At 39.2% G+C, this 25,948-nt stretch overlaps 1 protein-coding gene and 1 pseudogene across 1 annotated transcript; one reads left to right on the forward strand and one right to left on the reverse strand.

Moving 5' to 3' along the window:
- The first annotated feature begins 17,399 nt into the window (after window positions 1-17,399).
- Window positions 17,400-19,525, forward strand: LOC120131013 (pentatricopeptide repeat-containing protein At3g49710-like). Its single transcript, XM_039148130.1, has 3 exons — window positions 17,400-18,459; window positions 19,155-19,205; window positions 19,464-19,525. The coding sequence occupies exons 1-3, from the start codon at window positions 17,400-17,402 to the stop codon at window positions 19,523-19,525; spliced, it is 1,173 nt and encodes a 390-aa protein (XP_039004061.1).
- Window positions 19,526-19,755: 230 nt separating this feature from the next.
- Window positions 19,756-22,366, reverse strand: LOC120131015 (annotated as a pseudogene).
- Window positions 22,367-25,948: the final 3,582 nt, after the last annotated feature.

Genomic DNA, 25,948 nt, shown 5'->3' on the forward strand with positions numbered 1-25,948 from the left:
CTCCCGACGATCCCACATCCCTTTTTCTGTAGATTAAATTCTAGTAAATTAGCCAATCGTATTTTATAGTATATCTTGTGATATGGAAACTCACTAACACTAAAATAATATAATTATTCAAGCTTCGAAGTTTGAAAACATGTTTTTATTAATTAGATTATTGCGAAAATGGACTTGCCTGTTTATTCTTTTTCCACCAACAAGGTGATACCGCGACAGAGATTTTAATAATAGGCCCAAACCAGTGACCAATTTGTAAACTGCAATACTTGGGATTAATGGCCTGCTTAAATCTGATCGAGTGGCAACTTATAAACTGCCAAACCGAGGGGGCAGTTTACAAATTTTGTAAATGACCCAAATCTCATGGACCATCCAAAACTTCCGCCACCTTTTGAAAACATGCATTTCCCACAGAAACCTCCTAACCCGCAAATCCCTCCACACTCTTTACATCAAATCTATCGCCCCTTCTTCAACTTACCTTTCCAATCACTTCATCCTTCTCTACTCCAAATGTGGCCTTTTAACCACTGCCCACAACGCTTTTCACCATACCCAACACCCCAACACCTTCTCTTTCAACGCCATCATCGCAGCATACGCCAAGGAATCCCTCCCTTCTGTTGCCCACCAGATGTTCGATCAAATTCCTCACCCGGACCTTGTTTCTTATAACGCTCTTATCTCCGCTTATGCGGATTGCGGTCGGACTGAACCCGCATTGGGTCTGTTTAAAAGAATGAGACAGCTGTGTCTTGAAATGGATGGCTCTACTTTGTCCGGGGTGATCACGGCTTGTTTAAATGATGTGTTTTTAATTAGACAGATACATTGCTTTGTGGTTTTGGGTGGGTTTGATACCTATGTGAAGACATTAAATTTCATCAGTTTTAAATAATGTTATTTCGTATAATAATTTCTAACCACATTACATAATATATATACTTACATATTTTTTATGTTTGTGTACAGGCCCTTTACAAATAAAATAATAATAAATGGCCCAAGTACAGGTGGCCCAGATCCAACATTACACCCAACGCCTCAACAACCCAAGGCACGTGACCAGTAGGCTAGGGTTTCCAGAAACCCTAGCGCCGTTCTCCCCTTCAACTCCCCATGGTTGCACGTTTCTTATCTCCAACAAATCCGAGTTCTCCGACGCAAGATTTTCGGCCATCAAGCAAACGCCAACGAACGTGTTTCAACAAAGACAACCAAGTCAGAGTCGTGGATTATCACCACAAACAAACCGAGTTTTACTCGGATTAAACTCTAAAAAGCCTAGGTTATCACTATAAAACCATGTAATTAGAGCTTTTCAGGGGATATATACGGAAATACACACAAACACACAAGTTTTGTACACGATTACGAGGGAAATCAGCAGCAAACTGCAAATACTCAAAGCACTTGTAATATCCGAAAGCGAGAAAGAGCCTTTTTTACCCTCCTTTGGTTCTTCTTTGCATGCGAGTGTAGATCCTTTTCCTTATTTTCGTCTCCTCATTCAGACGGCCGATGACCCGGGGAGGGGTATTTCGAGTGGATCTTTTCTAGATCTACCCTCCCGAGGCCTCATTTTCACAAAATCAGTATGTTTTTTTTAAACGATGGTACAAAGACCTCTCGGAAAAATGAAAAATTTTGATTTTTTTTGCCGCCGATGAACGGCGGCCGGCCCGTTCAACGGCGGCGGTGAGGCGGCTTTCTAGATCTACCCTCCCGAGGCCTCATTTTCACAAAATCAGTATGTTTTTTTTAAACGATGGTACAAAGACCTCTCGGAAAAATGAAAAATTTTGATTTTTTGCCGCCGATGAACGGCGGCCGGGCCCGTTCAACGGCGGCGGTGAGGCGGCTTGCGGCGGCTGATGGCCGGTTTCTGGAAACTCACGACCTCTGTTATTGGAAACTCAAGAACACTACAGAGAAAATGGGAAAAGATGATGGCTCTGGTTTTTTGAAACGGATCAAATGAAGGTTTTTTAGTTTTTTTAACATATGTATCAGACCCGCGTGTTTCAAATAAAATAGGGTAAACTACCCTTTTGGTCCCTCTTATCTTTTAAAGAGTTATTTCACCCCCCAAATTAAAATTAATCCTTAATATTTCTTTGACTTTCGGCCTCTATCCTGTAGTTCTTTCAATTTAATCTTTTTTTTGGATTTTAATTTTAATTATCTTTTTATATTACATTATAATATTTATATATATTTTATATTATTATTAGTTTTTTTTTCACTCTCGTATATATGTATTATTAGTATTATTATTTTACTTATATGCTATATTATATATATATATATATATGTATATATTTTGTATTTTATCTTATTATTTCTTTACTTTTTTATTATTATATTTATTTTCATTATTTAGTTTTTCTATTATTATTATTATATTTTTTCCTCTCTCATATTTAGCTATATATATATGGTATTAATATTATATGTTTTTATTAATTTTATTTATTTTACTTTATACGCTATTATTTTACATTTTTTTATATATACATATGTACATTTTATTTAATTCTTATTATTTTACATTTGCATATATTATTTTATTTCACTTTTATTATGATTTCCTTATTTATTTATTCTTTTCTTTTTTTCGTTTTATTGTGTTTTATTTTCTTATTTCTTTATTCTTTCATTTTTTACCTTATCATATGTTGTCATACTTGTCTTCATTCTTATTTCCTTCATGTTCTATATCTCCATGTCGATTATGTTACTTTTGGTGTATCATTTATTGTTATTTTGTTCTTCATTTCATTTTCTTTATTTTTCAATTTTAATTTATTTTCATCACCTTTTCTAATACACATTTTGACTCTTAAAAGGTTCACTTTCAAATCAATCAATTTTAAGTAGTCGAGATCGCTATTTTACCTCTTAATTTAAATTTACATTTTTCTTAACTAAAGACAACTGGAAATTATGTAGTACCGAAAGGATAGTTCAAGGGTGCTAACCCTTCCTTGACTGTAACCGACTCCCGAATCCGACACATCTTTGGTAAGACGCAGATCAGGTAAATTACAAGGTATCCGGTCAACCCATTTATTTTTAAATAAATGATCGATGGCGACTCCAATTCGTTTAATCCAAGTCGAAGCCCAATTTCGGGTCCAACCGAAAGACGGTTGCGACAGCTTGGCGACTCCGCTGGGGACTCAGGTAAGTGAGTCAGGCTAAGGTAATTTCCAGTTGTCTTTTTAATGAAAAGGGTAAGTTTGAACTTTAAGGTAACATTTCAATCCTTATTACTTACTTTTGGTTATATTTTTTCGAGTAAATAGTTGGACTGACCGTTTTCTAATGATTTCAGCTTTCCAAACTTTTTCATCCAAAGGCTCTATACCCGAGCTCCGAACCCTTTAAGTGGGGGTGAAAGCGACGCATTCGTGTGAATTTATTCACCGCATATGCCTAGCAAGTAGCCTTCGAGATTCATATACCTTATGTCTTCGTGTAAATTTATTCTCCGCATAGACATAAGGGAATGTGTCCCCTCGAGTTTAACTTAGTCCACACAAGCCTGTGATAGGTTTAGGACTAAGGGTCTGGTAAGCCCAAAGGGGCACCGGCAAGGAGAACTCGAGTACCGTTTTTAGAACCTAAACCGGGAGACTTTTGAAGAAATAGAGCCTACCCCAAAACCACATTCCAAAATCTAGGACATTGTTTACCTAACCATGTTTTTGTCCCTATGTTTTTTCCCTTGCTTTTTTTTTCTTCTTTTTTCATTTATTTATTTATTTATACTTTTACTAACTTTTTACCTTTGTGTTTGTTTTTTAGCATTTGCATCATAACAAGAGGCCATTGATCCCTAAAAAGACTTTACGCACAAAATAATCTGAATTAATGGATAAAAGTGTTGTAATACAAGAGATTAAAAACCCCGAGGTATGACTATGGTCCGAGAAGACTCAGAAGGAAAAGGGAGACAGTCTTCAAGGCAGCTATGTGTCAGAGCTGGTTAGCTACGCCTTAATCAGCCTAAAGCAGAATGACGTACAAGAGCTTCGGGACATCTGGGACAGTTGGAAGAATGAGGTGAAACAGAAGTTCAGCCAACGGTACGGTGATGTTGCACTTTTGCTTCATGTTAAGACTGATGAGCCCCTGATCAGAGCCTTGGTTCAATTCTGGAACCCGAGATACAGTTGCTTCACCTTTAACCGGGAAGACATGGTGCCCACCATAGAAGAATACACTACACTGCTGCATTGTGAAAACATCAAACTCAAGCGGGCCTACCTTAAGCACATTAAAAGTCAACCTTTCAAAAATGCACTAGCTAAGGTTGTCGGAGTTGATGAAAAGTGAGAAGGAATCGCTTGGCTTCATATCAAGCAACTAATGAAGCACCATCCCGATGAGTGGAAGACAATAGACATGTTTGCATTAGGTCTGTATGGTCTAATAATATTCCCAAAGACCTTGGGATATATCGATGCCACCGTAGTGGAGCTATTCGAACAACTCTCGAGAAGAGTCAATCCAGCACCGACCATCTTAGCCGAGACCTTCCGATCTCTCAATCATTGTAGAAACTGGCGGAGGAAGTTCACTGGGTGGTTCAGCTCCTTCAAGTCTGGATTCACAGCCACTTCTGGAAGACTAACGGGGTTGCCTACCGCCGTTTCAGCACCACATATTCACCTCTAGGTGAATTCATTACCAGGAAATGGCATGAAGGCGCCTCAAAGGAAAAATGGATGAAGGTTTTTACGCATCTTCAGGACCAGGATATTTTGGAGAGCCCCTGGTTATTCCTCATGACGTTCTTTCTGATGTGGGGACTCCGACACTATGACCTTACTTGGACTTTGGGGTGCAGTTGGGTATGCTCCATTGTTAGCACTTAGACAGTATGGGGCACGTCAGTTTGTCCCAGCAACGTATGGACTAGCTAGGTCAGAGTTTGAGTATCACGGTGACAGCTATAAGAAGATGATCAAAGAAGTAGCTGATTCATGGAGGAAAGTATTCCGGATGGATGTTGTAGCTGCCAGAAACATGCTTACTCCTGATTATGTGGAGTGGCGAAGGTTAAGGAAAAATGACAATATTCCGGTGCCGACTATGAGACACCCGTACCATGGAGGAACATCTCAGGCATGTCCCTTCTGAACTCGAGATAGCCAAGACCGAGTTTGAAGCTGTGAATAATGAGCTAAAGCAGAGGATAAGGGAACTTGAAGCTGAACGTTATCAGTGGAAGCTTGATGCTGACTCTCAGAAAGATTGGGCAGATAAACTGGAAAGAGAGCAAAAAAGAGTCCGTTTTGAGCTCGAAGACTTGAGAAAGGGGTATCGGGATAAGGTCAAGGATAACTCCAAGTTGAAGGTAACCTCTGAATACTGGAAAGACGAAGCTCATAGCCTGAAAAGGAAGTTCGAGGGGCCTGATGAGAGAGCTTGGAAAGAACAAACGAAGACTGCCCAAAGACGCTTGGCAGATAGTCAATATCAGAACCAGCGCTTGAGAGTTCGGGTAGCTGACTTAGAGAAACAACATGAGAAAGATGGCAAGACGATAGTTGAGTTAGAAGCTATTGTAGATGGGTTCAAGAGGTAAGAAAACGAGCTTCAGATGGTGCTTTTCGACGGAGGATTACAATGGCGTTTCCGTTGGGAACAAGCACAGCGAAGGGTGAGGGCCCGAGATGCAACCATCCGAGATTTCCTGGATCAAGTGCAAAAAGCAGCCCGTCATCTTCACGGCCTAGCAAGGGAAGCTGGAGTGGTTCGACAAGGCATTCAACCAGTGACAGACGAAGACATAAGACTTGTCAACCTACTGGAAGCTGTTCGGGGTCTAGAGGATTTAGTCCGAATGTACCTTTAATTTGTTTTTATATCTCTAAAAAGATAAAACATTTTTGTCTGAATAAGGATTGTTTATAATAATGAACACTTTTTCTGGATTAATGCCTCCAAATTGCATACATCATACATTGCATATTTTGCATTTTTATATTTCAAGTTTTTTTTCCATGTTTTTACATTCGTATTAACTAACAGAACATGTCTCAGACACCAAGATTACCACCGCAAGCAATAGATACGCATCACCCTCACAACACTCGTGCAAAGAAAAAACAAATGGATGTCAGAATGGAAAAACTCGAGGAGAACATGGCAAGACTTCAAAAGGAATTGGAGGACAAGATGGCTCAGAACAATCAACGTACCATGGAGTCCATAAAGAAAAGCACGGAGTCCCTAGTAGACCAGATCGTGGCTAAGTTATCTGGTTTACAACAATAGACAAATGCATCTGGAGAAGCTTCATCTGAGGGGATAACCATACCATCGACCCCACAAGTGGTTGCCTCATCCGGGACCTTACTCGGACCGCAAGGTGACTCATCTGCTGCTAGAGGGAAAGCTGTATCAGCGTCAAATTTACAGACTTCTGCGGCAAAGCCTGACAGTCATCTGGACGACTGCCCTATCCCGGATTTTGACGAGGAGGATAAGGCGAGGAAGATGGAAGAAAAGATCAGGATGTTAGAAGACCAAATGAAGATGGTCCATGGAGACCATGATTATTATGGTGTTGATGCAATGGAACTAAGCTTGGTTCCCGATTTGGTGCTTCCACCAAAATTTAAGGTTCCTGAGTTTGAGAAGTTCGACGGGAACAGCTGCCATTCGGCCCATATCACTATGTTCTGTCGGAAGATGACAGGGTACGGGGGAAATGACCAACTCCTGATCCATTGCTTTCAGGAGAGCCTATCCGGTTCAGCTACTCGGTTGTACAACCAGCTTAGCCGGACACATATCAAGACGTGGAAAGACTTAGCCAAGTCTTTCTTGGAGCAGTATAAGCATATCAACGATATGAGACCAGACCGGGTCATGTTACAAAGCCTAGAGAAGAAACACAATGAGAGTTTCTGACAGTACGCACAAAGATGGAGGGATTTATCTGTGCAAGTTCATCCACCCTTGGATGAAAAGGAAACTAGAAAGTTATTTGTACAGACCTTGAAAGCACCTTACTTCGGGCACTTGGTAGCAATCACGTCGGGAAGTTTCTCAGATTTAGTCATGGCCGGTGAAATGATCGAGTTGGCCATTAAACAAGGAAAGATTGAGGGAGGAGACTCTAGTAAAAAACCTCCCGTGAAAAACAAAGAGCGAGAGATCAACAATGTAAACACCTACAACGTCAGCAAGGGGGTTACGATCTCAAGCTCAAATTCCACAGCAGCTGTGCCATCCGGTACTTCTAGACAGAATCATAGAGAACCAAGAAGGGAAAGGGAAAGGGAGCAGTTCGAACCCATTCCCATGACATATAAAGAATTATACCAACAGCTCTTCGACACTCATGCAGTATCGCCTTATCCTATGAATCCAATAAGTCCCCCTTACCCGAAATGGTATGACGAGAGCGCTCATTGCGAATACCATGGCGGTGTGCAGGGGCATTCGATTGAAAGTTGTCTCGCATTCAAGAGACTTGTGCAACGAATGCGGAACAAGAATTGGATCACTTTCAACTCCGGAGCACCAAACATCGCCCAGAATCCCTTGCCCAATCATCAGGAGACAGGAATCAATGCCATTACTACTGAAGGGGGCAGGAGAATTAAATCAAGTGTTTCGAAAATTAAATCTCCTTTGGCTTGGGTATGGAGCCAAATAGTAAAGGCAGGATTTCTTGCACCATATCCAGATACGACAGAAAATGAAGATGGTAACCATTGTTTGTTACCACAACAAAGAAGGGCATAAAGTGCAAGATTGCCAGAGTTCAGATTGTTAGTCCAGCTCATGATGGATCGGAATGAGCTGGAGTTTTACGAAGAAATTCAAGAGTCCTTGGAAGCAGATGTTTGTGCCACTGGAGGATCATCGGACAGAAGATTTGGTAGGGGTAGTCCTTTGATAATTACCCCTAAGGAAAGCATGACAGTAACAACACCAACCAAGGTGGTAATCTCAGCACCTCGGCCTTTTCAATATAAGGATAATCGGCAAGTGCCATGGAAGTACGAATGTCAGGTGAGTACTTCCGGAGGATGTAATAGTAAAGTGGGGCAAAGACCACTTGAGCCGTTCAAAGGAGATGTGCTAGTTATCAATGAACCTATAAAGGAGGAAGAAGCTAAATAGTTCCTCAAGATCTTGAAGCACAGCGAGTACAACATTGTAGAACAGCTCCACAACTTACCTACACGTACTTCAATGCTAGCACTATTTTTAAGCTTGGAAGTACACCGAGAAGCGCTGTTGAATGTCCTTAATCAAACGTTCGTGCCACAAGACATACCAGTCAGCAAGATGGATCGACTGGTGAACAATATTCAAGCTGATAATCTCATCTCGTTTTCAGATGATGAGATTCCATCCGGAGGAAGAGGCCGAACAAAGGCGTTACACATTACTACCTACTGTAAGGGGCACGCTTTACCAAGTGTCTTAATCGATAATGGTTCGGCCCTGAACGTGATGCCTTCGATTACATTGAAGAGGCTACCAATAGATACCTCTCATATGAGAGCTTGTCAGAATGTGGTTCGAGCATTTGATGGGACCAAAAGAGAGGTAATCGGAAAGATCGAGGTACCATTGACCATCGGACCAGTCACCTATGATGTTGAGTTCCTTGTGATGGATATCATGCCGTCCTATAGCTGTCTTTTGGGAAGGCCGTGGATTCATCAAGCAGGTGCAGTACCCTCCACGTTGCACCAAAAAGTTAAATTTGTTATTGACGGGGCCTTAGTAATTATCAATGCTGAGGAAGATATCGTGGCAAGCGTGACCACGGAGGCTCCATACATCGAAGTAGACGAGGAAGCGGTAGAATGTTCGTTCCGCTCCTTGGAGTTTGTGAATTCCACATTCATGGCGGAAGGAAAGAGAATCCCAAGACCTCGACTCTCCAAATGCACAAGGATGGAGATCAAGCAAACCCTGGGCCGAGGTGCCAGAACCGGGAGAGGTTTTGGGAAATATTTGCAAGGAATGATCAATCATGTCCTTCCTATCTCAAAATTATACCAATTTGGGCTCGGTTTTCAGCCCAGTTATCATGAAAAGAGAAAGGAGATCCAAAAGAACTGGGAGAGAAGATTGGCCAGATTGACTGGAAACGAACTCCAATGGAAGCCTATGACATTCCCGCCGCTTTTCAGAACATTCAAGTCAGGTGGTTATGTGTTTGAGACCACCATATCCGAGTTAGAAACAGCTCTGGAAGATCTGAACATCAATGCCGTGACCACAGAAGATGTTGACAACGGAGATAGATCCAGGATATGCCCTCTGCCACATAGGTTCGTGCCTAGCAGTTGGTCGGTGAAAGAACTACCTGTGGTTTACAAGAATCTTTCAGAGTAATATTCGAACTATCCCTATTTTCCTATACCCGGGGCAATAGGTGATCTTTTGTAAGGGTGAATAAACATTTTATTTAAGTTTAATAAAAGATGCATTTTTCTTTTCCATGGCAAACAAATTTTTCCTTTATTTTTGAATTCATTATCTACCTCCTTCATTCTAGTACTTCATTTTCAGTTACTCTCAAAGTTAGTTCTTGACCATTCCGTGTGGGATATTATCCTCTCATACATCCACATTTTCCTCCCTTCAGGTTCCCAGATAACGATAATGTGGGCACTGATGATCCTGATCCGGAGGTGGATTTTGAATCAACCATTTGTCTTGGGGAATTTGATGAATGCGATAATGAAGAGGAGTACAACTTGCCTACCGAATTGTTGAGAATGATAGAAAGAGAAGAAAATCAAATACTGCCACATGAGGGGGCGATCGAAATCTTAAATTTGAGCACTGAGGAAGATCGAAAGGAGGTTAAAATCGGCACAACTCTTTCGACTGAAGCAAGAAAAAACCTGATAGTCTTACTTCAGGAGTACGGAGATGTGTTCGCTTGGTCATATCAAGACATGCCGGGACTAGACACAGATATGGTAGTTCACAAACTGCCAATCAAACCAGAATTCAAACCTGTGCAGCAAAAACTGAGAAGAATGCGACCAGAAATGCTCCTTAAGATCAAGGAAGAAGTCAAGAAGCAATTTGATGCCGGTTTTCTCCAAGTAGCCAAATACCCGGAGTAGGTGGCCAACATAGTGCCTGTGCCGAAGAAGGACGAGAAAGTACGCATGTGTGTCGATTACCGGGACCTTAACAAGGCAAGTCCCAAGGACAACTTTCCTCTGCCACACATAGACACTCTGGTGGACAATACGGCCGGGAACGCCTACTTTTCATTCATGGATGGATTTTCGGGGTACAATCAGATCAAGATGCATCCCGAAGACATGGAGAAGACCACTTTCGTCGCAATGTGGGGAACTTTCTGTTACAAAGTGATGCCTTTCGGATTAAAGAATACTGGGGCAACATATCAGAGAGTTATGGTGACCCTGTTCCATGACATGATGCACCAAGAGATCGAGGTTTATGTCGACGACATGATTGTCAAGGCACAGACCGAGAATGAACATGGCGAGAATCTAAGAAAGCTCTTCCAGAGATTGAGGAAATTCCGGTTACGACTGAACCCTAGCAAGTGTACCTTCGGGGTGACATCCGGGAAACTATTAGGCTTTATAGTCAGCAGAAAAGGCATTGAGGTTGATCCTGATAAGGTTAAGGCTATCCAGAGTCTACCTCCTCCACGAACACAAAAGGAGGTCCGAGGTTTTTTAGGAAGATTGAATTACATAGCCCGGTTTATATCTCAGTTAACTGACAAGTGTGATCCAATCTTTCGTCTTCTCCGAAAAAACAGCCCTGGAATATGGGATGAAAACTGTCAGATTGCATTTGAGAAGGTAAAAGAGTACATGTCCCACACTCCTATCTTGATGTCCCCTATCCCAGGAAAACCTCTGTTCTTGTATCTCTCCATATTCGAGAGCTCCATGGGGTGTGTCCTGGGTCAACATGACGAGTCCGGGAAGAAGGAAAGAGCCATCTATTACTTAAGCAAGAAGTTCACCGATTGCGAGGTCCGATATCCTCCTATGGAGAAGGTTTGTTGTGCTCTGGTCTGGGCTACAAAAAGACTCCGACAATACATGTTGTATCACACCACTTGGCTGATTTCCAAGTTAGACCCATTAAAATACATGATGGGTGTACCTGCTCTATCCGGAAGGTTAGCCCGATGACAGATGCTTTTGTCTGAATTCGACATCGAATACGTGAGCCAAAAAGCGGTAAAAGGCAGTGCCATATCCGATTTTTTGGCAAGCAGAACTGATGAGAGCTATGAGCCGATGGACTTTGATTTCCCAGATGAAAACTTGATGGCCATATCTTTAGAAGAAGCAGATACTTCAACAGACAGCTCCTGGAGAATGCATTTCGATTGAGCATCAAATGCATTAGGACATGGCATCGGGGCAATCCTGATCTCTCCAGAAGGGAGTCATTACCCATTTACCAGCAGACTAAACTTTGATTGCACCAATAACATGGCTGAATATGAAGCATGCGTCTTGGGAATTCGGGCTGCATTGGGGCAAAATATAAAGACTTTGCGGGTGTATGGTGACTTAGCCTTAGTAATCTATCAGCTCCGAGGAGAATGGGAAACTAAGGATATAAAACTGTTAGAATACCGGAGACTAGTGCTAGATCTACTCGAAGAGTTCGACGAAGTCACCTTCCACTACGTGCCTAGAGAAGAAAATCAGATGGCTGATGCTTTAGCTACATTGGCAGCCGCATTCAGGGCTGGTGGGGAGTCTGAAATGATGCCAATTAACATGCAGTCGTATGAGTACCCAGCTCATTGCTACCAAATTGAAGAAGTGAAATACACTAAGCCTTGGTACTACGACATTCTGCAGTATATCAAGCATCAGAGTTATCCAGAAAAAGCCACCGAAACCGATAAAAGAACCCTTAGAAGGTTGGCAGCTGGATACGTCCTTGACGGAGAGGTTTTATACAAGAAAAGCCATAACCAAGTTCTGTTAAGGTGCGTCGATGCTGAAGAGGCAAAAATGATAGTGGAAGAAGTACATGATGGAGTGTGTGGAGCACATGCAAATGGGCATATGATGTCAAGACAAATAATGAGATGCGGATATTTTTGGTCCTCGCTGGAAAGCGATTGCATCAACTATGCTAGGAGATGTCATAAATGTCAGATTTATGGAGACAAGATAAATGTTCCACCCCATCCGCTTCATGTAATGACGTCACCATGGCCTTTCTCTGTGTGGGGCATGGACGTTATCGGGCAAATCCATCCGAAGGCTTCGAATAGTCACCGTTTCATTCTCGTAGCAATTGACTATTTCACGAAATGGGTAAAGGCTGCGTCATATGCCAGTGTCACTCAATCCACTATTTGCAAGTTTCTGAAGAATGAAATTATATGTCGGTATGGTCTACCTGAAAGGATTATCACCGATAACGCAACAAACTTGAACAACAAGATAATGAGTGCTGCTTGCGAACAGTTCAACATAAAACATCACAATTCCACTGCTTACAGACCAAAGATGAACGGAGCAGTAGAAGCAGTAAACAAAAACATTAAGAAGATAGTGGAGAAAACGACTGAAACTTACAAAGACTGGCATGAGAAGTTGCCTTTTGCTTTGTTCGCCTATCGAACCTCGGTACAAACTTCGACTGGGGCAACTCCGTTTTCACTAGCCTATGGAATGGAAGCAGTCCTACCCATTGAAGTCGAGATTCCGTCTCTTCGGGTCTTGACAGAAGTCAAACTAGACGATGCAGAGTGGGTACAATCCAGATATGATCAGCTTAATCTGATAGAGGAAAAAAAGATGAAAGCCATTCATCATGGTCAAATCTATCAGAAACGAATGATTCGGGCACATGACAAAAAGGTGCGCCCGAGAATATTCCGCGAAGGGGATCTAGTGTTAAAAAGAATTTGGCCAGTCCAGAAGGATTTCCGAGGAAAATGGACGCCAAATTGGGAAGGACCTTATGTCGTGAAAAAGGCTTTCTCCGGAGGAGCCCTCGTCCTGGCTGAAATGGACGGACCTGAACTGTCACATCCCATCAACTCAGACGCAGTCAAGAAATATTTCGCTTAGGATGAAAACCCGAGAGGGCGCCCTAAATTGAAAAAAAAAACGTTTAGGGTGAAAACTCGAAAGGGCGCCCTAAATTAAAAAAAAATAGGAAAACAAACAAAAGAAGAGAAAATAAGGTGGGTTCAAGATGAAAACCCGCAAAGGGCGTCTTGCAACCAAGGATGGGTCCAAGTTGAAAACCCGGAAAGGGCGATTTGGATATTAACGGTGGAAACATCCTGGCACATGAATCTTCTACGAACTCAACAAAACGGAGAAATGTTGCACCCTCCCAAACGTTGTCGCATTTTCAAAGATCCTTTGGCAAAGGCTGCATTCAAGGTCACCAAACGGCTTTTCAGCTCAGAAGTGCCCACATTATTGAGATCTAAGACATTCATTTACACATCATCGTGTATTCGTTTTCTAGAATGTTTGCCATGTATTATTTGTTCTTCTCCTCCCTTATGAATAAAGACAATCTTTCATCTAATTCCTTCTGAGCATCTTGAATTAGATTTAAACCTAATGATTTATTTATTTTTTGTGAAAGATAATCGCATATTACTGTACAAAGATTCATTGAAAAGTACAGGTACCCAGAAGCCGATCAAGGCTCATGCACATGCTTGAGATGGTTGAGGAGCATCTCCCAAATCAAAAAAAAAAACAGAATGTGCACATCAGATTTAAACATTTGAAGAATTCAAGATAAGAGATCGGAACTTCAAGCTTTCAAAATCAAGAGTCAACAACGACAGGCCACCGGAGATCGAGATTTCTCTCCAGAGCCCAGAATAACATATGTTGCATATACATTTTAGGCATACCTAAGAGCATGACATCCATAACATCGCATATATGCATATCTTTGCAGGTTTTACCCAGAGCCAATTTCAACTTCACAACGAATGATATTGGACTCCAGACAACGCAAGTTCAACTTCACAGCGAAGGGACCGCTGGTTGTCAACAGACATTTCTCAATTTCAGAGCCAATTTCAACTTCATAACGAAGGATATTGGACTCCAGACAACGCAAGTTCAACTTCACGACGAAGGGACCGCTGGTTGTCAATAAACAATTTCAGGGCCAATTTCAACTTCACAACGAAGGATATTGGACTCCAGACAACGCAAGTTCAACTTCACGACGAAGGGACCGCTGGTTGTCAATAAACAATTTCAGGGCCAATTTCAACTTCACAACGAAGGATATTGGACTCCAGACAACGCAAGTTCAACTTCACGATGAAGGGACCGCTGGTTGTCAATAAACAATTTCAGAGCCAATTTCAACTTCACAACGAAGGATATTGGACTCCAGACAACGCAAGTTCAACTTCACGACGAAGGGACCGCTGGTTGTCAATAAACAATTTCCCAATTTCAACTTCACAATGAAGGATATTGGACTCCAGACAACGCAAGTTCAACTTCACGACGAAGGGACCGCTGGTTGTCAATAAACAACTTCCCAATTTTAGAGCCAATTTCAACTTCACAACGAAGGAGATTGGGCTCCAGACAACACAAGTTCAACTTCACAACGAAGGGACCGCTGGTTGTCAACAAGTAATTTCCCAGTTTTAGAGCCAATTTCAACTTCACAGCGAAGGATATTGGCCTCGAAACAACGCATATTGCATTGGGTTTCAACTTCACGACGAAGGATATCCAATTCTCAGGCTCAAATTCACGACGAATGAGCCATATACAATTCCAACTTCACAAACAGATTGACTCAACTTCACGACGAGAAAGTCATCTGTGACACCACAACACCAAAGTACACAGAGTCAATTTCACCTTCACGACGAAGTACCTTGAGCCAGAAGAGGATTCAGAGACCACTTGCCAAAAGCTTTGAGCTCGTTTTCAACCTCACAACGAGGGAATTCGTGCTCAAAATATTCCAGTTTTGACTCAACCTCACGACGAGGATGTCATTTCGTGATTGACAAACCAGTTTCAACGTCAGATCTCAACTGCAGAGGATATTCAATATGGTCGAAATTCGTGTCTTTTAATCTTTGCTCCATTGTCGTTACACGACAATGAGCAAAGAGGGGCAGCTGAAGACACTAAATTTCATCAGTTTTAAATAATGTTATTTCGTATAATAATTTCTAACCATATTACATAATATACATACTTACATATTTTTTATGTTTGTGTACAGGCCCTTTACAAATAAAATAATAATAAATGGCCCAAGTACAGGTGGCCCAGATCCAACATTACACCCAACGCCTCAACAGCCCAAGGCACGTGACCAGTAGGCTAGGGTTTCCAGAAACCCTAGCACCGTTCTCCCCTTCAACTCCCCATGGCTGCACGTTTCTTATCTCCAACAAATCCGAGTTCTCCAGCGCAAGACTCTCGGCCATCAAGCAAACGCCAACGAACGTGTTTCAACAAAGACAACCAAGTCAGAGTCGTGGATTATCACCACAAACAAATCGAGTTTTACTCGGATTAAAACTCTAAAAATAGCCTAGGTTATCACTATAAAGCCATGTAATTAGAGCTTTTCAGGGGATATATACGGAAATACACACAAACACACAAGTTTTGTACACGATTACGAGGGAAATCAGCAGCAAACCGCAAATACTCAAAGCACTTGTAATATCCGAAAGCGAGAAAGAAATAAAGGTATCTTTTTTTACCTCGTTTGGTTCTTCTTTGCATACGAGTGTAGATCCTTTCCTTTATTTTCGTCTCCTCATTCAGACGGCCGATGACCCGGGGAGGGGTATTTCGAGTGGATCTTTTCTAGATCTACCCTCCCGAGGCCTCCTTTTCACAAAAGCAGTATGTTTTTTTTAAACGAGGGTATAAAGACCTCTAAGAAAAATGAAAAATTTTGATTTTTTGCCGCCGATGAACGGCGGCCGGGCCCGTTCAACGGCGGCGGCGAGGCAGCTTGCGGCGGCTGATGGCCGGTTTCTGGAAACTCACGGCCTCTGTTCTTGGAAACTCAAGAACACTACAGAGAAAATGGGAAAAGATGATGGCTCTGGTTTTTTGAAATGGATCAAATGAAGGTTTTTTTAGTTTTTTTAGCATATGTATCAGACCCGCGTGTTTCAAATAAAATAGGGTAAATTACCCTTTTGGTCCCTCGTATCTTTTAAAGAGTTATTTCACCCCCAAATTGAAATTAATCCTTAATATTTCTTTGACTTTCGACCTCTATCTTGTAGTTCTTTCAATTTAATCCTTTTTCTGGATTTTAATTTTAATTATCTTTTTATATTACATTATAATATTTATATATATATTATTAGTTTTTATTTCACTCTCGTATATGTATTATTAGTATATTATTATTTTACTTATATGCTATATTATATATATATATATATATATATATATATATATATATATATGTATATTTTGTATTTTATCTTATTATTTCTTTACTTTTTTATTATTATATTTATTTTCATTATTTAGTTTTTCTATTATTATTATATATTTTTCCTCTCTCTCATATTTAGCTATTATATATATATGGTATTAATATTATTATATGTTTTTATTAATTTTATTTATTTTACTTTATACGCTATTATTTTACATTTTTTTATATATACATATGTACATTTTATTTAATTCTTATTATTTTACATTTGCATATATTACTTTATTTCACTTTTATTATGCTTTCCTTATTTATTTATTCTTTTCTTTTTTCGTTTTATTGTGTCTTATTTTCTTATTTCTTTATTCTTTCATTTTTTACCTTATCATATGTTGTCATACTTGTCTTCATTCTTATTTCCTTCATGTTCTATATCTCCATGTCGATTATGTTACTTTTGGTGTATCATTTATTGTTATTTTGTTCTTCATTTCATTTTCTTTATTTTTCAATTTTAATTTATTTTCATCACCTTTTCTAATACACATTTTGACTCTTAAAAGGTTCACTTTTAAATCAATCAATTTTAAGTAGTCGAGATCGCTATTTTACCTCTTAATTTAAATTTATATTTTTCTTAACTAAAGACAACTGGAAATTACGTAGTACCGAAAGGATAGTTCAAGGGTGCTAACCCTTCCTTGATTGTAACCGACTCCCGAATCCGACACATCTTTGGTAAGACGCAGATCAGGTAAATTACAAGGTATTCGGTCAACCCATTTATTTTTAAATAAATGATCGGTGGCGACTCCAATTCGTTTAATCCAAGTCGAAGCCCAATTTCGGGTCCAACCGAAAGACAGTTTCGACACTATGCTTCGGTCAACAATGCGTTGCTTTCAAATTATAGCAAAGAAGGTTTTTTAGAGGAAGCAAAGCGGGTGTTTAATGAGATGGGGGAGGGGAAAGATGAAGTGCCTTGGAATTCCATGATTGTGGCCTACGGGCAACATAAAGAGGGTGCAAAAGCATTGGCATTGTTTCAGGAAATAGTTAAGAGAGGACTCGATGTTGATATGTTTACTTTGGCCAGTGTTTTGACAGCCTTTACAAGCTTAAAGGATCTGCTTGGAGGATTTCAGTTCCATGCTATGTTGATCAAGACTGGCTTCCATCAAAATGCTCACGCTGCGAGTGGTTTGATTGATTTGTATTCAAAATGTGGAGGTGACATGCCCGATTGTAGGAAAGTTTTTGAAGAGGTTTACAGACCGGATTTGGTTGTTTGGAACACTTTGATATCGGGGTACTCCTTGAATGACGAACTCCCTAAGGAGGCTCTCGAGTGTTTCCGGGAGATGCAACGTGTCGGTTATCACCCTGATGATTGTAGCTTTGTAAATGTAGTTAGTGCGTGCTCCAATTCGTCATCACCTTCTCTGGGAAGACAGATCCATACACTGATAACCAAATCTAACGTCCCTAATCAAATTCAAGTCAATAATGCCTTGATTGCTATGTACTCGAAATGCGGAAATCTCCAGGACGGAAGACAGTTTTTCGATTGGATGCCAGAACATAATACTGTCTCTTTGAATTCAATGATTGCTGGTTATGCACAACATGGGGTTGGAACGGAGGCATTAATTCTTTTTGAGCACATGCTGGAGCGAAATATTTCCCCTACAAGTATAACCTTCATCTCCGTTCTCTCAGCTTGTGCTCATACTGGAAAAGTTGAGGCGGGCCAGAAGTATTTCAACGTCATGAAAGATAAGTTCGGAATTGAACCAGAAGTGGAGCACTATTCGTGCATGATTGATCTATTGGGTCGAGCAGGCAAGCTACATGAAGCTGAGAAGCTCATAAAGAGTATGCCAGTCAACCCTGGTTCAATCGGCTGGGCTGCATTGCTTGGTGCTTGTAAAATACATGGGAACATGGAACTAGCTTCAAAGGCAGCACACGAGCTCCTTCAACTGGAACCTTCAAATGCTGTTGTGGAGATTATTGGTATTGATTTAGGCTCATTGTTGATGACCTTAAAATCAAATATCCCAACCTATAAATTTGACAAACTCTGTTACATAAATGGTCAGGGATAAAGTTGAACCAATTCAGAGATTTGTATACAATCGAAATTATGCAAAATGCTGGCAACAACTTCAAATGTAGCGGTAATCAATTAATATTAGGGTAAAATACATAAATGGTCCCCTAACTACAGGATATTAATTTATTAAGTCTCTCGACTGTTAAAATTTACAAAATGATCCTCCTGCTATATGAAGTTGTTTTGTTGAGTCCCTTAACTATTAAAAGTTACAAAATGGTTTCCCGATTATTTATTATGTTTCAAACTCATCATTTTCCATTGAAAATTTAACTATAGTCTGAGTTGAACGTTAAAATGTTAACTGAGATATGATAAAATCCAATCTCATAATCTCAAACGACTATCATATCTCAGTTAATATGCTAACATTCAACTCAGATGACCGTTAATTTTTTAATTGAAAAAGACGAGTTTAGAACATAATGAATAGTTGAGTGATCATTTTGTAACTTTTAATAGTAGAGACTCGACAAAGCAACCCTATAGTCGATGAATCATTTGTAACTTTTAATAGTTAATAGACTCAATAAAGCAATATTCTATAGTTGAGAGAATGTTTGTGTACTTTACCCTTAATATTATTGAATTGCAGGCAAAATCAGTAAAGAAAAAGCTACACGAGTTCCAGATGAGCAAAACAAAGGTAGGAATACATGTTTGACAACAAATAAAATAAGCGCAAATTTCCCATCAATTAAATTAATAAATAATATAAAATTTGCAATGTTAAGGGCACAAGACTGGTGACTGACACATCACTTCTACTTAGTTACCCGAACAGGTATATTTTCATTTAGAGCTAAAGATTAATCTTTTACCATGACACAACAGAATCAATTGAAAACTTGTACCTTAACGAATTGAGCTGAATTTTTATCTTATATCAGTGGTATTGTTTTAGGTGAAACACTTAACGTGCTGGCTGGAATGACATATTTGATGCAGCCTGATCAAACTTCTTAGTGGCAGCTTCATTTTCTTCTAAACTTGTCTGGACGAGAAACCAAATCCCCAATCCACCAAGTTGAGCTCTGGATTTTAGCCTTCAAGGATCAAACCATTTTGGTTATAATGCATTTGCATCTTCTTTTGTTAATTGACGTCTGCTTTCTTCCTAGAAGATTATCTCAAGGTATCTATATTCATAAGCAAATATAGAAGCACTTTCTCCGCCAGAGTAACTCAAATTTTATAATTTACATGCAACTTAAAAGAGTAAGGAATAACCTGTGATAATAATTAGACCTTCAGAGGACACCCTTGCCAACTCAGGATGAGTTCTGTTCAGTTTTTTGGAGACAAATAATAAAGGCCATCTGACACAACAAGAACAGAAAATGACTTTGCCCTGGAGGGGAGAGAGAAGAGTGCATCAGAAGGGATCTATATACTGATCCAACTTGAGCCAGGTTGCTTCGTTACCCCAACATTTTTCATCGATTCCCTCATACTAGCTGCATCTTCCCATTGTCCAGCAGCTGCATATGTATTTGATAAAAGCACATAAGCTTATGGAATATTTTGCTCTATTTCAAGGAGAAGCTTAGCAATAATTCTTGCAAGCCATAGATTACTGTGAGCAGCACAAGCACTGAAAATGGTCCACCAGATATTAGATTGGGGTTCAATATGCTCACTGTTTATTACCCTTTCAGCTTCATCAAGATACCCAGCCCGACCAAGAAGGTCAACCATGCATGAAAGATGATCTTCTCTGGGCACAAAGCCATACTCATTTACCATGGAATTTAATATCCAAGTGGCATCATCAACTAAACCAGCATGGCTGCAGGCAGAAATAAGAGTAGTAAATGTTGCTTGATCAGGTTTAACCCCACCTGCACTTTTCATTGCCTTGAAACAAAGGACAGCTTCTTTACCTTCACCATGCTGCGCAAAAGAAGAAATGAGAGTGATTGTGTCCTTTTCAATCATCTCATCAAAAACTCTCAAAGACCAATTTAAAGTTCCACATTTTGCGTACATTGAGATTAGAGCATTGCCTAAAGATGTTTCTGGAGAAAAATCATGCCTGAGGATATAACCGTGAAGCTGTTTCCCATTACGTAAGGATGAGATGCTGGCACAAATACTAATAGCGATGCTAAGTGTATATGCATTTGGCCTGAGGTTTGACATGAACAGTTTGGCTAATTGCTCTAGGCCCTGAGTTGGGAACCCATTTAGAAAGAACTCTGATATAAAAGTATTCCAGGAAATCAAGTTCTTGGTAGACGTTTGAAATAATTGATAGGCTTGATTCATCTTCTCATGCTTAGAGTATGAAGAAACCAATGCGTTGGAGACCTGGTCTCTCGAAATAAGTCCATTTTTAAACACAAGGGCGTGAATCATCTCACCCATTTCTATGAGTTCTGAGCATGACAATAAGCTTCCAAAAGTGAACTCATCCGGTTCAATCCCTGACCTTTGCATTTCCACGTAGATAAGAAAAGTCGAGCTACTAGAGCTTCTTTGAGCATAAGTTGATACCAGAGTATTCCATGACACAATATCCTTTTGCTCTAATCTCTCAAAACTCACCGAACAGTATTTAAATCCCCACAACTATAATACATCGTTATCGCTGCATTTCCCACAGAGGTAGACTGTTCAAAACCCAACTTTACAGCTTGTGCGTATACTTGATCCCCAACTCTTCCACATGAACAAGAGCTAAGTAGACTCACAAAAGTCAGTTCAGAGGGGCTCAAGCAAGCCTGTAACATCTCCCCAAACATTAACAATGCCTGTTTGACTCTTCCTACGTTCATTAAACCATCTATCATTACATTAAAAGTAATGGGATCATACACGAAGCTCTCTACTTCAAAAACCCGGCATGCATTTACAACATCTTCACAATTAAAATACGTAGTAATCGCTGCATTAACCACAGAAGCTCGGAACAAAAACCCAGTTTTAACTACCAAAGCTTTAACTTGCCTCCCAAATCCCAAATTTTCACTATAACACTCGCTCAACACACTAGCAAAGCTATGATTATCAAGCTTAAAACCCAAAAAGTGCATTTGCTTAAAAAAGCCAAACCCAAGGTCTTCATACCCATTTTCCATACACCCAGTAACCATCACATTCCATACCGCCACTTCTTTCTTAGGCATCTTATCAAACACATGGAGAGCATAAGAAATTCCTCCCAATTTTGTACATGAAGACGACATGGTAGTCCAAGAATAAACATCCGGGTATTTAATTTCATTAAAAACCCTCTGAACGGAAGCTAAATGATGCGTGTTGGAATAGAGGAAAAGGAGAGTGTTTGAGACATGAAAGTAGGCTTTGAAGCCGGATTTGATGGAGTAGGTGTGGAGTTTCGTTCCGAATGGGAGGTTGGGGAGATTGGCACATGCCTTGAGGGTGGTGGAGAGAGTGTAATGGTCGGGTCCAACATCGTGGTGTAGACAGTGAATTTCGTCGAATAGATGGAGGGCATCTTGGTAGCGAGTTGAGCGACTAAGAGTTGCCAGGCGAGAGTTGAGTTTGATCAGCTTCAACCGTAGTTGGCTTAGACAAGTTTCAGATATGATAGATAGTTAGCCCCTTCGAGAAATAGCTAGAAACACTCGTCATTACTCAATTGTCATCCTTTCTCTTATTTTTCGGATTAGAATTGTCAACCTTTCTCATGCTTTCGCAATGGGGTGTGTCTAAATGTACCAAGAAAATTACTAAACTTACCACCTTTTTATTTTTTTTATTACAAGTGACTTTGGGAAATTATAATTATAATCATTGGCATTGCCCACCAAAAAAAAGTGCAATCTTTGAAATCAAAGCCATTTGCTCTCATTAAAAAAAGAAAAGAAAAATCACTACACACTCATACCCTTTGGTTTCTTTAGGGTGAGTCTAAATTAAATTGCGCCGGATTGGGAGTTAATCGATCAAAAGTCTCAGATCTATTATAAATTTGTTTGATTAAAAAAATTTGTGATATCTAAAAATTCAAATAAAAATAAAATTAATATGTAACAAAAAATAAAATTAAATCGAAATTGAAATAATTTAAACAAATCAGATCCTACTAAAATTAAATTATTTTAAAGTCTCAATTCTTTTGATTCGGTTTGGTTCGGGTTTTCTATATGTAACCCATTTGTTTCATATTGAACCGAATATGTAATTTTTTTTAAAAAAAATTATAGTTTCAAGTGTTTTTTATTGAAAAACGATAAATCGAACTGAACATTCAAAAAAAACCGAACCGAAAAAAATGGTTTTGATTTTTTGGTATTTTAACCATTTGATTTCGGTTTAAATTTTGAAAACCCGTTTATTTCGGTTCGATTAAATTTTGGTAAAAAACCTAACCGAACTGCAAATACACCCCTACTTCCCACCTCACGTTTTTTGCTTTCACTTATCATGTAATGGATGATTATTAATATATAGTGAGATTTTTAGTAAGGAATTTATTTAATGAGTAGTGGAAGAAATGATTGTTTAATGGTAATGGATAGCGGAGGAAATGATTGTTTAATGGTAGATTTAGTAAATTTGGTACATTTAGTAGTACCCTTGAGGTAAGCAGAGCTTCACTGAATTATTGGTATTAAACTGTGTCCTGTGGGGGGAACATTCGAAGAATAAACATTAAATGTAAAATAGTTGTTTTACCATTGCCACTACATATAATTCAGAGGCAGGGTTTTACAGTTATGAACTAGAGTGAATTGAAGGACACATCCATGAACCCCACAAATGAAGGCAAAAACCTTTTCCCAGGGTAAGCTCCCCAGACTACCACCTACAATATCTTTATGATCCAGATACCCAGCCACATGCGGCTGTGTTTTCAATTTTGTATGCTATCAATATAATTTTTTTAATTAATGTTATTAATAGAAATATTCAAAATAAGAAGAATCCACTCACATTAATATGAAATTAAATTTAAGGTAAAGTATATAAATAGTCCCTAAACTTTTAGGACGTTTGCATTTTGGTCATCTAACATTTGAAACATGCAATACAATTATCGAACTTTTAATTCATTTTCAGTAAAGTCGCAATCGTTACCTCTCACTAATTTTTATTGACGTGACACTTAACTCACATTAACCCTTTTCTTCATCTTCTTCCTCTCTCATACACACATAAAAGTAACTTCCTCCGGTCAGTGGTGACTCACACTTCCATCACCATCGTTACCGGCGTCGCCTCCCGACCACACCCCGACCATCAATTCATACTCATCGTTCACTGTTCATCTCAAATCGCGATAAGACCCTTCAAACACCTATCTTCAATTTATGTCATCAGTCGTGATTGTCACCGTCAATATCAATAGGAGTGTTACCCTATTTCAATCAAAACCCTACTAGCCACTCGCCGAGACTTACCTCCATTTGTCGTCGAGAGGCCCCGAATGCTATGGCTTCATATTTTTCACCACACCTTTTTTTCTTCATTCTGCAAACATTTCCACACTTTAAACTGGCGAATAAAATATGGGCCAAAGTAAGAGGCGAGGAACCACCATCATTCACTACAAGAAAATATACCTTTAATGACACACGAACAATGACACACGCTAATTTATGACTTGCAAAAAATGTGTGTCATAAAAAAATGTCACGTTTTTTAAAATCTGAACGATTTATGACTTACAATAATGTGTGTCATATTTAATAGTCATAATCCAAAAAATTTACAAAAACACGGAGTACAATTTTAATTGTGTGTCATCTGTAAAAGTCGTATTTTAATTTCCCCCCCCCATTATTTTCATTCCCGCTTCTTCCCCCTCGATAACAAAGTTTACGCTTGCTTCCCCCATTTTTCTCTTTTCCCATTTTTCTCTTTGTAACCTCCCACTGGTTTGGCCATTCACCATAACGCAGACGAAGGGTTTAGGAGGATTCAAGGCTGGGCAACTCTGGATTTGGAAAATGGAAAAAGAATACAGAGAAGAAGATTTCGTAGGAAATTAAAAGCAGCTGCCTCTTTTAATTTATTTATTCAATTGTTTTACAGGGCTCAACGGCAGGAGTAAGCATAAACCTGAAATTAAATTGCATATAAAATAAGGTTTTCTTCTCATTTTTCTATCCAAATTCTAATTATTTGTTTGCCTTTTGTTTGGATCCTGCAGTACTTGCCATGGAATCTGATTTATTTATTTACTTTTAAGCTTGCGAAGCTGTTAGGCTGAATTCATATTTTCTCTCTCTTTTGTTCTTTGGGACAAGATCTCAGCCTTATCTTTCCACTGCTCGATTGGATCTAGTTCTTTCATCGTTGTCAATTTAAAATTCCTTAAAAATTGAAATTCAACATTTTAAGCGATCGATTGGTGTTGTTAATTTGATTAGATTTGGATCGTTAATTATTTTGGTAGGGAACATGGAATGTTGAATGCTTGCTTCTAGAGATTTTAGATTGAATAGTAGGAAAAGCTGAAAAAGATGCGATTGTTGTTTTGTTATACATAATTTATCGAATAACAAACTTCTGATATGATTCTTCTGGCCATTTCTAACTTGTATAGATTAGAAGAGTTATTGTTGAGTGCTGAAATAACTTTAGCAATATAAACTAGAACTTGAAACAATGTTTAGAGGACTTAACTGTGCTGAGTTATTTGTATTTGACTCACTGGGCTCGATCTTTTGGCTAATTCCCTTTTAATGCTGGAGTTGTATCCTTTTAATTTGGATCTCTTATTTACCAATGCATATGTATTTTTGATGTTTAGTGAAACACTCTTTTCCTGGGATCAATGGTTATGATGATAATTAATTAATCAATGTTTCTGTTTTTTATATTCTTTTCTTCTGGTGTATGGGGACAAAGAAGTGCTATGAATTTATTTCATTTTCTTTGAAGTTAATAGGATGAACCATAGCTTATGCTTTTGGATTGAATTTTTTCACCTTTTAATACTAAATTCTACTCCTGGAAATTTACCGAGAAATGTTAAGATATTCTCAAGATCGCACAGAAGAATGAAGTAAATTTTAGTACTGATTCTAGCCTCTCCAACTATAATTTACTTGTTTAGACTTCTCCTGTGATTGGACCTGAGCATGAACTATATTTTCTATTGGAACTTCTACAAGTTTGATCCAGTTTTGAATTGTATAATTAGGCCCTTTTGAATCGTTCACCAATCACTTAAGTTCTTTAAAGTTTTTCATCTTTAGAATCATTTCTGCTAACATCAAAGGGCATATTTTTATGTGTTGTTGCCTGCTTAATTTTTCATGATGTTTTTATCTTTGTTGTTGACTCCAACATCTTCATGGATTTGTTACAGTGATATGGTGCGAGTGTAAGAAATGAGAGTCCCCATCCTTTAGCTGATGATGACGATGATGATGACTTATTTGAGGATCGATTTAGTATTGCATATAATCTTGA

This window comes from Hibiscus syriacus, unplaced genomic scaffold (assembly GCF_006381635.1).
Source record: "Hibiscus syriacus cultivar Baekdansim isolate YM2019G1 unplaced genomic scaffold, ASM638163v2 tig00110548_pilon, whole genome shotgun sequence".
Classification (NCBI taxonomy): domain Eukaryota; kingdom Viridiplantae; phylum Streptophyta; class Magnoliopsida; order Malvales; family Malvaceae; genus Hibiscus; species Hibiscus syriacus.